The sequence below is a fragment of the Eubalaena glacialis genome, chromosome 3, assembly GCF_028564815.1.
Source record: "Eubalaena glacialis isolate mEubGla1 chromosome 3, mEubGla1.1.hap2.+ XY, whole genome shotgun sequence".
Taxonomy (NCBI): Eukaryota; Metazoa; Chordata; class Mammalia; order Artiodactyla; family Balaenidae; genus Eubalaena; species Eubalaena glacialis.
The window spans coordinates 27616743-27633793 of NC_083718.1; the positions used below are offsets into that span (position 1 = coordinate 27616743).

The 17051-nt window shown below is 38.9% G+C and overlaps 1 protein-coding gene across 1 annotated transcript in view; it reads right to left on the reverse strand.

The window, feature by feature from the left end:
• Positions 1–278: 278 nt before the first annotated feature.
• Positions 279–17051, reverse strand: part of CATSPERE (catsper channel auxiliary subunit epsilon) — a 268765-nt gene continuing 251992 nt past the window's right edge. The window contains exons 21-22 of the mRNA XM_061185394.1: positions 7409–7462; positions 279–432 (exon numbers count right to left, since the gene is read on the reverse strand). Of these exons, the coding sequence (XP_061041377.1) occupies positions 279–432; positions 7409–7462 (208 nt within the window). The remainder of the gene's footprint in view (positions 433–7408; positions 7463–17051) is intronic.

Below are 17051 nucleotides of genomic sequence, written 5' to 3' on the forward strand. Positions count from 1 at the left end.
TTAAACTTTTTAATTTTTTTTTAAAAGCCATGTAAGAGTATACAGACTACCTTAAGATAAAAGTGAACACATTAAGGATTAATTTAATAACATACATTATATATTAAAATAGTTCTGTTTTGGGTAATTTAAGAACATTTTTGAGATTTTGAATTTGATGATACTTACTATGAGCTTATACTTAGTGTTTGTTGGTCAAACACACACACTCTCAATATGAGTATATATACACACTCTTTCTACATACATATATGCATAGTAAATAAACTTTCATTTTTCTAATTATTCTTTTGTTTTCTTTCAGATTTGTGCAGTGGTTCATAAATATATTCTCTGTAAATCCTCAAATAGTGAAAGTAGCTCAGAACAAGAATACTGAAGAACAGTAGCATCAGGAGAAAGAGGAAAGCTGCAACCATGTAAGCACTTGGACTGAAATAAGAAAAGAAAAGCCATTAGAAGTCATTGTTCACTTTGGTTGTTAACTTTTTTAGTCAAATAATTTTTGAACAGCTAGCTGCTATGCCATTGTTCTCTGTTAATAACTAATAAGATTTATAAGACATCTTGTCTACCCTCAAGATGTTTACCACTTAGTGTTTGAGGCTGACCAGGGAGGAAGATAGACAGTGTGATTGATCAATATAATGAGAGAAGGAAGTATAAAGTTCTATGGGAGCCAGGCATCAGGAAGAACTTCCAGTGGAGTTGACTTTTGAACTGAGTATAAAGTAAGGGTTAGCTAGATATAAGTAGGATTAGGAGTATCAGTATGAGTTAGTTAGATAGAAATGTCTGGGAGTGGAGAAGAAGACTAAAGTGGGCGTAACATTTTAGGCAAAGGGAGATGCATTTGCAAAGACACGGAAGCACGAGAAAACTTTAAGATCAGCCCCAGACATTCTGGAACTAAAACTAGTTTAATGTGATTAGAATTTAGGTGGTGGGCTCAGTGGTTAGAGATGAGGAATCATAGGTTGTTCAAGGTGAGAAAGACAGCTTTTATCAAGCTACAGGGTATGAATTTTAGTCTAAGGGCAAGAGGGAGTTTCAGACATGTGATACAGCATTCTCATTTTAGAAGGATGATTCTGACTGTAGCGTGAAGAACGGATGAATGGGAGGCATGAGTGTGGAGGGAGAAAATCAGTTATGAGGTTTTTGTAATAACCAAATATGGTGAGAGTTTTAATTAATTACTGGCTGTAGAAATGGGGAGAGATGGATAGATCTAAGATATATTTAGAAGTTAGATTGGATTGATCTTGGTGATTGTTAAGATGTGGGGTTTGAGAAATATGTTAGAATAAAGGATGCCACCTAAATTTGGGGATGGGGTAACTCTGAGGATGGTAGCACCATTCACTGACATAGGAAATTCACAGGGAAGAACACTTTAGAGGGTATGTGTGAATACGGTTGGTTTACTTTTGGGCATATCAAATTTGAGGTACATGAGGGTCAACCAGGTATGTGTGTGTGTGTGTGTGTACACTTATGAGATACTACTTTCAGCTGGGATCCAGACATCTGCCTCTTCACCTCATGTTCCTCCCATCAGAGTAGATTTATTTCTTAAGCCAAACACTGTGCTGTTTTTTATTTCGTGTCTTGGTACCTGACTTTAGTTTTTAGTTCCCTTTTAAACCATATTTATTTGTTTGCAGTATTACACTTTCCCCAGTTCCCCAGTCTCTTCCTCCTCTGTGGATACAAGCTTAATAAGCTTAATCTAGCTCTAGTGAATCATTTCCTTCTTAGAAATTAATTAACTAACTTAATAAACACTCTGATATATGCCAAGTACTGTGCTAGGTGCTGCGAAAACAATAATGAGTAAAAATAGATATGGTCTTCATCCTTAGAGAACTTACATTTTAGTGGGGACATAATCATTAATCAGATAATGAGAAAATAAATATAAAATTGAACTTGTGATAAAAACTAAGTAGGAGAGGTATACAATGCAATGAAAGCTTTCTATAACAGGATATAGCCTGGTGAATTGGCCAAGAAATGACCCCATGGGGAAAAGAAAATTATTCTAAAATTTGAAGAATTAAATAGAAGTGGATTTGGTAAAGTTAAATCGGTAAAGAGGGGAAGGAAGAGATTTCAGATAGAGAAAATAGCATGTGCAAAGCTCCTGCTATGGAACAGAGTATGGAGAAGACTGGGGATTGAAAGAAGGTTGATAGGTCTGGAGCTGAGAAAATGAGGGGAACATGATGCAAGATGAGACTGGAGACATAGGTAGGGGCTAGAGCAGAAAAGGTCTTGTAGGCCATGTTAAGAAGTTCCCATTTTAAGGAAAGAAACTTAAGGGTTTTAAGCTACTAAAATTAGCATTATGAGTCTATTGCAGTAATTTGGATCAGAGATAACGGCAACTTGGATTCGAGTGGTGTGGTGGTGATGGGTTTGGTAAGAAGTGGATTCATTTAAGGGCAGTTTAAGAGGTTAAATGAATGGGAGGCAGTGACTGGATGAGCTGGAGGAGAGAGAGAGAGAGAAATGAATGTGATCCCTAGGTTTTTGTTTTTCATTTTTGACTGCTAGATGTTTGGCTTGTACAGTTTGATGTGCTATTTCCTGAGTGAGGGAACATTGGAAAATAGGGTCGCCATATTTTTCAACTCCAGAGGGCACCATTCACATTATAGCCTATGTGAATGAATTCTCCTTGAGCTGTGCAATGACAATTCATAGGGCTGAATGCAATTACCTTGATAAGTTATTTTACAGTGGTACAAATAATGGGGTAAGGGAATGGGTGGTAAGATCATGAGTTCATTTCTGGACATGTCCAGTTTGACCAGTCTTTGAGATATCTAAGAGAAGAGGTTAAGTAGAGAGTGGGATATATGGCCCTGGACTGGGCTGGAGATATGATTTGGGAGTTGTGTGTTTATAGATACTAACTGAAATCATGGGTATGGATGAGCTTGCCAGAATGAGCAGCTCAGAAAACCAGGACTGAGCCCTAAGGAAGGTCACTATTTAATGGCTGGTGATATACGTTGAGGCTCTCTTTACTAGAGAGAAAGAGAATGGCTACAGAAGGCTAGGAAAACCTACAGAGCAATATGGCAGCCAAAGGGAAAGTCAACACTAATGGAAGCTCAAATAAAATGTGGACTGAAAAATATCTGTCAGATTTAGTGTAGGCCAGTTCCAGCTCAAGATGGTGACAAAGGAGGCTCCTGAACTAACCTCCTTCCATGGACACACCTATCCTACAGCTACATATAGAACAACTCCCTCTGAAAGAAATCCAGAAACTAGCTGAGCAACTCCTACACATTGGGTGAACGAGAAAAACCCACTCACATAAAAACGAGTAGGAGAGACTGAGGCACAATCTCACCCAAACTCCCAGCCCCAGCACAGCAACATACAATGAGGAGGGAACTCACAAATCCTAGCTTCTCCCTAAGGAGTTTGGATCCAATATCCAGTACCCCAACTTTTAAAACTTCCACCTGAGGGATGGGACCCCCGAACACCTAGCTCTGAAAGCCAGCTAGGCTTTCATCCATGAGACCCACAAGGCTGTAGCAAACAAATGGGCTCCTGAGGACTCTTGGTGGCTAACCTCCTCTCTCACTCCCCGCTCAGCACAGAGCCAGCAGACTGAAATGCCCATCTCCCAGTCTTTCCATGAAAGAGACCTAGTTGCCTATCTTAAAAGCTGAAATCTGAGGGTTAGTCTCCTAATATAACGCAAATCTAGGGGCCAACTGCAGTCTCCTGCAGAGACTGGGAAGCTGGCAGATGCCATCTTTGCGCTCTCCCTCTGCCTCTCCCCAGGTCACTGGTATCTCCCTGAAACGATGTTGTGCACACTTCTGATGCTCCAGTTCCTACAGCTGCTGCTCAGGGGGACACACCACTTGATCGCCTGGCTCTGGTGGCTAGCAGAGCTTATGTTCACCAGCCCCACAGGACTGTAACAACTGTTCTTAACTGGCTATTCCCTTAAGGCTCAGCACGGAGGGAAGAGAAAGAAAGGCAATCTTCTGGTCTTTCTCTGAAAGAGGCCTACATGCATACTTTAAAAGCTGCTGCTTGAGGGTCCAGCTTCCAGCCAGGCTGCATCTAGGTTCTGACTGAGATCCTCCTCTTTGGGACACTGACAGATCTTGGTACACCCTCAACTACTTGGAGACACTAAGAACTAAGAAGGCAGCTTGGACAATCACAGAGGTTTAAAAGACAAACGACAGCTAGGGCTGGGCTGAACAGTAAGTTCCATCTGGGAAAAGTGGCTGTTTTATCTATTGCATAGAAACCAACACAGAAAATCTAGGAAAATGAAGAAACAGAGAAATACATTCCAAACAAAAGAACAAGATAAAACTTCAGAAACAGACCTTAATGAAATGGAGATAAGTAATTGACCTGATAGAGTTCAAAATAATGGTCATAAAGATGCTCAGTGAAGTCAGGAGAACAATGCATGAACAAATGAGAATTTCAACAGAGAGACAGAATATATTAGAAAGTACCAAACAGATTTAGTGCAGGCCAAAGCTATTCTAATGAAAAGTAATTGGTGAAGGGATAACAGAGAAAGCAGGCTGGATGGATTAGCAAAATAGGGATGGAATATAGGGAAATGAGAACTATGAGTGTAAACAAGCCTTTTAAGGAGTTTCTCTTGCAAAAGGGTGGTAGCTGGAAGGGGATATAGTTGTTGTTGTTTTATTTGCTTAAAAAACTTGAGGGTGATTAAAAGCCTATTGGAAGGATCTAGTTGTGAGGGAAAGTTGAATATATAGAAGAGAGAAGTAATAACTGATTTGGAATTTTCCTTAGAAAGTGGGAAGGAATAGGGTTCAAGGCATAGGTAGAAGAATTATATTTAAAGAGGATGTAGAAGGATAGAAAGAGGAGAGAATGGGTATAGATGTTAGTTGGTTTATATGTTTGGAATCAGAAATAAAGGTTTGATGGCTTCTAATTTCCTGTCTGATGGCTTCTAATTTCTCTGTAAAGGTGAAAAAAAAAGTTCATTTGATGATTGTTAAGGAAAGGAGGTCCAAGGAGCAAGCTAATTAGATAAGGTCTGAAGCAGTTGTTATGGAGAGTGGAAACGCTGGCTGACCAGAGAAAGAAAGTAGGATTTCCGGGTAGTGTTGGCGACGTATTTGAAGTTGGTGATCAATTTGCCCTGTTGTGTAACTTTCTTTACGGGGCTGCTCAGATGTAATCACAAAGAAAGAAGGTAGTTGGGGGCTTGCCAGAGGGGTTGCCAAATTCCAGAAAGGTAAGGGAGTACTAGAAAATGTCATTGAAATAATAGACTTTGTTTGAAATGTAAGGAAATAGTAAGTAAAAAAGGGGAGAATGAAAGTAGAGGTGGAGGTCCCAATGAGGATGAAGAAGAACTGTAGCAGGTGTAGTTGAATTAGCAAGCTGGGAAGGTCCGAGAATGAGATGTCTGAACTGATTCTTAGGAAGCAGAGAAGTTATGATAGTATTGAGAAGTTATGAGAGTATTGACAGTGTCCAAGGCATGACTGTGGGAGTGGATGGCCAGAGTACAGTGCAGGAGGGGGACACCAAGGATTAGGAAAGGCCACGATGGTGGGGCTTGATGTGGAGATGAAAACAGGATGGCATTGAATGAAGTGGAGTTTGGAGAGGATGAAGCAATGAGGACAGAGAAAGGACAGGGGTATAGCAGATTATATGAACCTCAAAGGGTAAGTGTTTAAAAAAATTGGGGGGGGTTGTTTTTGTTTTTTTAGAAGAACCAGAATAAATAATAATCTGGGAGTGGTAATGGTGCTCTGAGGCACAGACAGAGAGCTCAGAGGACAGGATTTAGGTGAGTTTGCTGCTTAAATGGTGGCAACTCCAAAGAACACAGTGGAAAATTGAGGAAGTGGTTGAGCACTGGGCCAGAAAGCAAAGAAAGAGGAAGATCTTTGCCTCCTACAAACTGATCTTCAGCCACTGTTTGCTCATGAAAAGGTCTCTTTTACTAGGAAGATGTTCACCACCAGCTAACCCCTGCTCTGCCTCTGGACCCTTCAGGGCTCAGGTGTAACAGAGACTGAACTGCAGTCACTAACCTAATGGACTATCCCCTATGCTGCACCATATTCTCTGGCTGCTAAAATCCAGCTATAGGGGGGCTTCCCTGGTGGCACAGTGGTTAAGAATCCGCCTGCCAATGCAGGGGACACGGGTTCAAGCCCTGGTCCAGGAAGATCCCACATGCCCCGGAGCAACTAAGCCCGTGTGCCACAACTAGTGAGCCCACACTCTAGAACCCGCGAGCCACAACTACTGAGCCTGCGTGCCACAACTACTGAAGCCCGTGCACCTAGAGCCCGCGCTCCACAACAAGAGAAGCCACCGCAATGAGAAGCCTGCATACCACAATGAAGAGTAGCCCCCCCGCACGCCGCAACTAGAGAAAAACCCGCGCGCAGCAACGAAGACCCAACGCAGCCAAAAAATAAATAAATAAATAAATAAATAATAAATAAATAAATAAATAAATTAATTAAATAAGTTGCATGTTTAAAAAGAAAAATCCAGCTACTGGGAGGTGAGCTGGAGCAAATAGGTGAGATGCCCCTTTACTCCCTCCTCTCCTCCCTAACTCACCAACTCCCCCCTTCTATTGGTGGATACTTGGGTGGATGTATGTTCTTAATATTCATCTAAATCAAACATACAAATCTAATGAGAAAGAGAAGTTCTTGCAAAAAGGCTATGCATGTTTCCTAAAGTTTCCTAGAAACCAGGCATGGCTTATCTCATTTGCAGATTATTCACACCATTAACCTCCGATTAGCACAAAAAATTGAGGAGTCAGTAATATTCAAAGTAGGGCCATAAGTAACTTAAGTGTTTGTGGTCCGCTCTTGTTTAACATTTTCCAAAACAGAAAACAAAATAAAAACACAGCACAGAGAAGCAGAGTCATCTGCCGTTCCAACATTTGTATTACGACTTTTTACTCTGCTCGCCAAGGAAACTAAAGCTGAGTCCAGGGAAATGCTTTTACTACCCGTTTCCTGTATGTATTGGAATGATGGCCAGTGGTCAAGGGCTGACTCAGGGTCATTGGGGCACAGCCACTGTCTCCTCCCTGTCCCCACTGCTGCAGTCTACCATCTGCCCTTAGGTGGAGTTGAAAGACGCTTTTGATTGGGAAGACAATGGCTGTTGAAGGGGATGAACAAAAGGCGACCCAACTGCAGCAACAATTTTCAGGAATTCCTACTTGCTGTATCCCTGGTTTAGTAGATACGTACAATTTTTAGGATGTCAAATATAGGACAGAAGTATTAGTGTCCCAGGAAGATAGGGGAGACGTGTTTCCGTTTTAGCTGCCACCATATCCATTACAACTTCCCTCATTAAAGCCTGATTAGGCACCAGTCATTACCTGGGAATCACTCCAAAGGTCTCTATTGCAAATATAGTGGTGAGGTTACAGAAACTGCAAATTAGAAAAAAAAATTAAAGATTAAATTAAATACAGAGTATTACAAGACTCCCTGCACATCTCTATGGTAACAACCAAATCATGTATAATCTTAGTTAAGGTGTCATTTTCTTTTTTATTTTTTCTTTCAAGATAGTTAATAATTTTATTATTACTAAAAGAAATTTATATCAAACTGAGCATTACCTTCCATTTTACAGAGAAAAATCTCCACTACAGAGTAAGGAATGAGAATTATTAATGATGAATTGTGTAATTTCATTTAAATCACATCTATATGACAAACTATCAAGTTGGTTATTTAGTCTATGAAGAATTTGATATATTTATAAATCAAAGGCCTTTATAATTAAGAAAATTACTATATTTAAATATATACTCCCTTCTTTGTTCTGCTGATAATTTCACTGCAAAATCACGGTTGGTAGACTGACATCAAAGAAGACTTGCTAAGAATTTTGTTCCCTTAAGTGGACAACTTCACTAATTTCATTAGCTTTTTTTTTTTTTTGAGTCTTTTTTTTAAATTGAAGTACAGTATAGCTAATTTACAAGGTTGTGTTAATTTCAGTGTAAAGCAAAGTGATTCAGTTATACATATATCTATTCATTTCAGATTCTTTTCCCTTATAGGTTATTATAAAATATCTAGTATAGTTCCTTGTGCTAAACAATAAGTTGGTTTTTGGGTATCTATTTTGTATATAGTAGTGTGTATATGTTAATCCCAACCTCCTAATTTATCCCTCCTGGCTCTTTCCTCTTTGGTAACCATAAATTTGTTTTCTATGTCTGTGAGTCTATTTCTATGTTGTAAATATGTTCATTTTTATCTTTTCTTTTTTTTCTTTTTTTTTTTTTTTGGATTCCACATATAAGTGGTAGCAATATGATATTTGTCTTTCTCTGTCTGGCTTACTTCACATAGTATGATAATCTCTAGGTCCATCCATGTTGCTGCAAATGGATATGACATCTTTATCCATTCATCTGTCAATGGACATTTAAGTTGCTTCCATGTCTTGGCTATTGTAAATAGTGCTGCAGTGAACATTAGGGCACATGTGTCTTTTCAAATTATGGTTTTCTCCAGATATGCCCCTGAGTGGGACCCCTTGATCATATGGTAACTCTATTTTTAGTTTTTATAGAAACCTCCATACTGTTCTCCATAGTGGCTGTACCAATTTACATTCCCACCAACAGTGCAAGAGGGTTCCCTTTTCTCCACACCCTCTCCAACATTGTTATTTGTAGACTTTCTGATGATGGCCATTCTGACCAGTGTGAGGTGATACATCAGTGTAGTTTTGATTTGCATTTCTCTGATAATTAGTGATGTTGAACATTTTTTTCACGTGCCTATTCGCCATCTGTGTGTCTTCTTTGGAGAAATGTCTATTTAGATCTTCTGCTCTTTTTTTTTTTTTTGTGGCTTATTCCTTTTTTTTTTTTTTAAAGAGCTCCTGACTTATTTATTTTTATTTTTTTGGCTGTGTTGGGTCTTTGTTTCTATGCAAGGGCTTCCTCTAGTTGCGGCAAGCGGGGGCCACTCTTCATCGCGGTGCGCGGGCCTCTCACTATCGCGGCCTCTCTTGTTGCGGAGCACAGGCTCCAGATGCGCAGGCTCAGCAGCTGTGGCTCACGGGCCCAGTTGCTCCGCGGCATGTGGGATCTTCCCAGACCAGGGCTCGAACCCGTGTCCCCTGCATTGGCAGGCAGATTCTCAACCACTGCACCACCAGGGAAGCCCTTCTGCTCATTTTTTGATTGGGTTGTTTGTATTTTTAATATTGAGCTGCATGAGCTGTTTATATATTTTGGAGATTAATCCTTTGTCCATTGATTCATTTGCAAATATTTTCTCCCATTCTGAGGGTTGTCTTTTCGTCTTGTTTGTAGTTACCTTTGCTTTGCAAAAGCTTTTAAGTTTCACTAGGTCCCATTTGTTTATTTTTGTTTTTATTTCCATTACTCTAGGAGGTGGATCAAAAAAGATCTTGCTGTGATTTATGTCAAAGTGTGTTCTTCCTATGTTTTCCTCTAAGAGTTTTATAGTGTCTGGTCTTACATTTAGGTCTCTAATCTATTTTGAGTTTATTTTTATGTATGGTGTTAGGGAGTGTTCTAATTTCATTCTTTTACATGTGGCTGTCCAGTTTTCCCAGCACCACTTAGTGAAGAGACTGTCTTTTCTCCATTGTATATCCTTGCCTCCTTTATCATAGATTAGTTGACCATAGGTGTGTGGGTTTTCTCTGCGCTTTCTATCCTGTTCCATTGATCTATATTTCTCTTTTTGTTCCAGTACCATATTGTCTTGATTACTGTACCTTTGTAGTATAGTCTGAAGTCAGGGACTCTGAGTCCTCCAGCTCGCTTTTCTTCCCTCAAGACTGCTTTGGCTATTCGGGGTCGTTTGTGTCTCCATACAAACTTTAAGATTTTTTGTTCTAGTTCTGTAAAAAATGCCACTGGTAATTTGATAGGGATTGCATTGAATCTGTAGATTGCTTTGGGTAGTATAGTCATTTTCACAATATTGATTCTTCCAATCCAAGAACATGGTATATCTCTCCATCTGTTTGTATCATCTTTAATTTCTTTCATCAGTGTCTTATAGTTTTCTGCCTACAGGTCTTTTGTCTCCCTAGGTAGGTTTATTCCTAGGTATTTTATTTTTTTTGTTGCAATGGTAAATGGGAGTGTTTCCTTAATTTCTCTTTCACATTTTTCATCATTAGTGGATAGGAATGCAAGAGATTTCTGTGCATTAATTTTGTATCCTGCAACTTTACCAGATTCATTGATTAGCTCTAGTAGTTTTCTGGTGGCATCTTTAGGATTCTCTATGTATAGTATCATGTCATCTGCAAACAGTGACAGTTTTACTTCTTCTTTTCCAATTTGTATTCCTTTTATTTCTTTTTCTTCTCTGATTGCCGTGGCTAGGAAATCCAAAACGATGTTGAATAATAGTGGTGAGAGTGGACATCCTTGTCTTTTTCCTGATCTTAGAGGAAATGCTTTCAGTTTTTCACCATTGAGAACGATATTTGTTGTGGGTTTGTCATATATGGCCTTTATTATGTTGAGGTAGGTTCCCCCTATGCCCACTTTCTGGAGAGTTTTTATCATAAATGGGTGTTGAAATTTGTTGAAAGCTTTTTCTGCATCTATTGAGATGATCATATGGTTTTTATCCTTCAATTTGTTAATATGGTGTATCACATTGATTGATTTGTGTATATTGAAGAATCCTTGCATCCCTGGGATAAATCCCACTTGATCATGGTGCATGACCCTTTTAATGTGTTGTTGGATTCTGTTTGCTAGTATTTTGTTGAGGATTTTTGCATCTATATTCATCAGTGATATTGGTCTGTAATTTTCTTTTTTTGTAGTATCTTTGTCTGGTTTTGGTATCAGGGTGATGGTGGCCTCATAGAATGAGCTTGGGAGTGTTCCTTCCTCTGCAGTTTTTTGGAAGAGTTTGAGAAGGATGGGTGTTAGCTCTTCTCTAAATGTTTGATAGAATTCACCTGTGAAGCCATCTGGTCCTGGACTTTTGTTTGTTGGGAGATTTTTAATCACAGTTTCAATTTCATTACTTGTGATCGGTCTGTTCATATTTTCTATTTCTTCCTGGTTCAGCCTTGGAAGGTTATACCTTTCTAAGAATTTGTCCATTTCTTCCAGGTTGTCCATTTTATTGGCATAGAGTTGCCTGTAGTACTCTCTTAGGATGATTTGTATTTCTGCGGTGTCTGTTGTAACTTCTCCTTTTCCATGTCTAATTTTATTGATTTGAGTCCTCTCCCTCTTTTTCTTGATGAGTCTGGCTAATGGTTTATCCATTTTGTTTATCTTCTCAAAGAACCAGCTTTTAGTTTTATTGATCTTTGCTATTGTTTTCTTTGTTTCTATTTCATTTATTTTTGCTCTGATATTTATGGTTTCTTTCCTTCTGTTAACTTTGGGTTTCATTTGTTCTTCTTTCTCTAGTTCCTTTAGGTGTAAAGGAACCTGCATCCCATACGTTTTGGATCATCGTGTTTTCATTGTCATTTGTCTCTAGGTATTTTTTGATTTCCTCTTTGATTTCTTCAGTGATCTCTTGGTTATTTAGTAATGTATTGTTTAGCCTCCATGTTTTTGTGTTCTTTATGTTTTTTTCCCTGTAATTGATTTCTAATCTCATAGCGCTGTGGTCAGAAAAGATGCTTGATATTATTTCAATTTTCTTAAATTTACTGAGGCTTGATTTGTGACCCAAGATGTGATCTATACTGGAGAATGTTCCGTGTGCACTTGAGAAGAAAGTGTATTCTGTTGTTTTGGGATGGAATGTCCTATAAATATCAATTAAGTCCATCTTGTTTAATGTATCATTTAAAGCTTGTGTTTCCTTATTTATTTTCATTTTGGATGATCTGTCCATTGGTGAAAGTGGGGTGCTAAAGTCCCCTACTATGATTGTGTTACTGTCAATTTCCACTTTTATGGCTGTTAGCATTTGCCTTATGTATTGAGGTGCTCCTATGTTGGGTGCATAAATAATTACAATTGTTATATCTTCTTCTTGGATTGATCCCTTGATCATTATGTAGTGTCCTTCTTTGTATCCTGTAATAGTCTTTATTTTAAAGTCTTTTTTTTCTGATATGAGTATTGTTACTCCAGCTTTGTTTTGATTTCCATTTGCATGGAATATCTTTTTCCATCCCCTCACTTTCAGTCTGTATGTGTCCCTAGGTCTGAAGTAGGTCTCTTATAGACAGCATATGTATGGGTCTTGTTTTTGTATCCATTCAGCAAGCCTGTGTCTTTGGTTAGAGCATTTAATTCATTCACGTTTAAGGTAATTATCGATATGTATGTTCCTATGACCATTTTCTTAATTGTTTTGGGTTTGTTTTTGTAGGTCCTTTTCTTCTCTTGTGTTTCCCACTTAGAGAAGTTCCTGTAGCATTTGTTGTAGAGCTGGTTTGGTGGTGCTGAATTCTCTTAGCTTTTGCTTGTCTGTAAAGCTTTTGATTTCTCCATCGAATCTGAATGAGATCCTTGCCAGGTAGAGTAATCTTGGTTGTAGGTTCTTCCCTTTCATCACTTTAAATATGTCATGCCACCCCCTTCTGGCTTGTAGAGTTTCTGCTGAGAAATCAGCTGTTAACCTTATGGGAGTTCTCTTGTATGTTATTTGTCGTTTTTCCCTTGCTGCTTTCAATAATTTTTCTTTGTCTTTAATTTTTGCCACTTTGATTACTGTGTGCCTCAGCGTGTTTCTCCTGGGTTTATCCTGTATTGGACTCTCTGTGCTTCCTGGAATTGGGTGGCTATTTCCTTTCCCATGTTAGGGAAGTTTTTGACTATAATCTCTTCAAACATTTTCTCGAGTCCTTTCTCTCTCTCTTCTCCTTCTGGGACCCCTATAATGCAAATGTTGTTGTGTTTAATGTTGTCCCAGAGGTCTCTTAGGCTGTCTTCATTTCTTTTCATTCTTTTTTCTTTATTTTGTTCTGCAGCAGTGAATTCCACCATTCTGTCTTCCAGGTCACTTATCCGTTCTTCTGCCTCAGTTATTCTGCTATTGATCCCTTGTAGTGTATTTTTCACTTCAGTTATTGTATTGCTCATCTCTGTTTGTTTGTTCTTTAATTCTTCTAGGTCTTTGTTAAACATTTCTTGCATCTTCTCGATCTTTGCCTCCATTCTTTTTCCGAGGTCCTGGATCATCTTCACTATCATTATTCTGAATTCTTTTTCTGGAAGGTTGCCTATCTCCACTTCATTTAGTTGTTTATCTGGGATTTTATCTTGCTCCTTCATCTGGTACATAGCCCTCTGCCTTTTCATCTTCTCTGTCTTTCTGTGAACATGGTTTTTGTCCCACGGGCTGCCGGATTCTAGTTCTTCTTGCTTCTGCTGTCTGCCCTCTGGTGGATGAGGCTATCTAAGAGGTTTGTGCAAATTTCCTGATGGAAGGGACTGGTGGTAGGTAGAGCTGCATGTTGCTCTGGTGGGCAGAGCTCAGTAAAACTTTAATCTGCTTGTCTGCTGATGGCTGGGGTTGGGTTCCCTCCCTGTTGGTTGTTTGGCCTTAGGCGACCCAACACTAGAGCCTACCCGGGCTCTTTGGTGGGGCTAATGGTGGACTCTGGGAGGGCTCACTCCAAGGAGTACTTCCAAAAACTTCTGCTGCCAGTGTCCTTGTCCTCATGGTGAGACACAGCCAGCCCCCGCCTCTGCAGGAGACCCTCCAACACTAGCAGGTAGGTCTGGTTCAGTCTCCTCTGTGGTCACTGCTCCTTCCCCTGGGTCCTGATGTGCACACTACTCTGTGTGTGCCCTCCAAGAATGGAGTCTCTTTTCCCCCCAGTCCTGTCAAAGTCCTGCAATCAAATCCCTCTAGCCTTCAAAGTCTGGTTCTCTAGGAATTCCTCCTCCTGTTGCTGGACCCCCCAGGTTGGGAACCCTGACGTGGGGCTCAGAACCTTCACTCCAGTGGGTGGACTTCTGTGGTATAAATGTTCTCCTGTTTGTGAGTCACCCACCCAGCAGTTATGGGATTTGATTTTATTGTGATTACGCCCCTCCTACTGTCTCATTGTGGCTTCTCTTTTGTCTTTGGATGTGGGATATCTTTTCTGGTGAGTTCTAGTGTCTTCCTGTCAATGATTGTTCAGCAGTTAGTTGTGGTTCCGGTGCTCTCGCAAGAAGGAGTGAGAGCACGTCCTTCTACTCCTCCATCTTGACCCAATCTCCCTTCCTATGCTTTCTTCTAGGAGTTTTACAGTATCCAGTCTTACATTTAGGTCTTTAATCCAGTTTGGGTTTATTTTTGTATATGGTGTTAGAGAATGTTCTAATTTCATTATTTTACATGTAACTATCCAGTTTTCCCAGCACCACTTATTGAAAAGACTGTCTTTTTTCCATTGTATATTCTTGCCTCCTTTGTCATAGATTAGTTGAGCATAGGTGTGTGGGTTTACCTCTGGGCTTTCTATCCCGTTCCACTGATCTATATTTCTCTTTTTGTGCCAGTACCATATTGTCTTGATTACTGTAGCTTTGTAGTATAGTCTGAAGTCAGGGAGCCTGATTCTGCCAGCTCCATTTTTCTTTCTCAAGATTGCTTTGGCTAATTGGGATCTTTTGTGTTTCCATACAAATTGTAAAATTTTTTGTTCTCATTCTGTGAAAAATGCCATTGATAATTTGATAGGGATTGCATTGAATCTGTAGATTGTCTTGGGTAGTATAGTCATTTTGACAATATTTACTCTTCCAACCCAAGAACCCACTATATCTTTCTATCTGTTTGTATCATCTTTGATTTCTTTCATTAGTATCTTATAGTTTTCAGAGTACAGGTCTTTTGCCTCCTTAGGTTGGTTCATCCCTAGGTATTTTATCTCTCATAATTTAGCATATTGCTTGGAATGAGACAGGATTTAACTAAATAAACATTAATAATATGATTTCACCTATCTTCATGTGGGAGAAGAGACAGGAAAAGAACTTAGTTTTATTGAGTCCTTGCTATGTGCCCAGCAAAGTTAGGGATTTTTATCCAAGTTCTTCATTTAATCCTCTGGATACTATAAGATAGCTATTACTGACTCCTTTCACAGATAAATAAGCTCAAAGAGACTAAACAATTTGCTTAAGACTAGATGTTACTAGTAGCAAAATTAAGACTCAAACCAAAGTAGACTCTCTAGCATAGTGTTCTCAAGGTCCATCGATGTTGTCTCAAGTGGTAAGATTTCCTTCTTTTTATGGCCAGATAATATTCCATACCACATTTTCTTTGTCCATTCATCCATCCTTGGACACATGTTATTTCCATATACTGGCAATTGTAAATAATGCTGCAATGAACATGGGGGTGCATATATCTTTTTAAGTTAGTGTTTTTGTTTTCTTTAGATAAATATGCAGAGGTGGAATAGTTGGATCATATGGTAGTTCTATTTTTAATATTTTGGGGAACCTCCATACTGTTTTCCATAGTAGCTGCATAAATTTACATTCCTACCAACAGTGCACAAGTGTTCCCTTTTCTTCACATCCTCATCAACACTTATCTCTTGTCTTTTTGATAATAGCCATTCCAACAGGTGGTTTTGAGTTGTATTTCTCTGATGATTACTGATGTTGGGCACCCTTTTATGTATGTCTTCATGTATGTCTTCTTTGGAAAAATGTCCTTGGCCCATCAGGTCCTTGGCCCATTTTTAAATTGTTTTGTGTTTTGTGTTTTTTTTTTTGCTATTGAGTTGTATGAGTTCTTTATATATTTAGATATTAACCCCTTATCAGATATATGATTTGTAAATATTTTCTCCTGTTCTGTAGGTTTCCTTCTCATTTTGTTGATGGTTTCCTTTGCTGTGCAGAAGCTTTTTAGTTTGATGTAGTCCCACATGTTTAATTTTGCTTTTGTTGCCTTTGCTTTTGGTGTCAAATAAAAACAAAGTGCTGCAAAGACTGACATCAGGGAGCTTACCACCTATGTTTTCTTCTAGGAATTTTATGGTTTCAGGGCTTATGTTCAAGTTTTTAATCCATTTGGAGTTAATTTTTTGTATGGTGTAAGATAGTGGTCTAGTATCAATCTTTCACAGGTGGCTGTCCAATTTTCCCAACACCATTTATTGAAGAGAATGTCCTTTCCCCACTGTATATTCTTGGCTCTTTTGTCATAAATTAAGTGACTGTATATGTGTGAGTTTATTTCTAGGGATTTCTATTTTGTTCCATTGATCTATGTGTCTGTTTTTATGTCAATACCATACTGTTTTGATTACTGCAGCTTTGCAATATAGTTTGGAAACAGGGCGTGTGATGCTTCCAACTTTGGTCTTCTTTCTTAAGACTGCTTTGGCTTTTTGGGGTCTTTTGCAGTTCCATACACATTTTAGGATGGTTTGTTCTATTTCTGTGAAAAATGTCATCGGAATTTTGATAGGGATTGCTTTGAATCTGTAGATTGCTTGGGTAATATGGAACTTTATTTTTCTCTTCATTTTTTCTTTTATTTGAGGAGTTTTCTGCTCAGCCCCTTTTCTCATCACCCTCAATTCCTTCACTGTGGGTATCTCCTAAAAGCTCTTTTCTTCTCATAAGTCAGTTAACTTATGTGTGCTCATGGAGTCACTATAGGAGATGCCCACGTTTGTGTTTTGAAAACTCTTTATCATCAGCTATTCCCTCCAACTCAAGGCCCAAATTAAAATTTTTAACTGTTTATAGGACATCTTCACTCAGATATGTCATTGTCCTCTCAAATGCAAAGTCAGAACTCTTAGAAAAAGAAAGACCTCAAAGAAAAACCACCTCAGTATCTACAGTGGTCAAAGAAAATACCATAATTTTTAATCACCTAGTCTAGAAAACTTGAGACCATATCAGTTCCTTCTTTTCCTTCATTTGCCACACTAGATCAATATAATATCTCTTTTCCTGATAAATATTTATTAGACTTTTTCCTTTCTTTCCACTCCTCCTGCCAACAGGGCTTCCTTTGACCCTTGTCTTGTTAATTCTACTCCTCTCATTTATCTGCAATTTATTT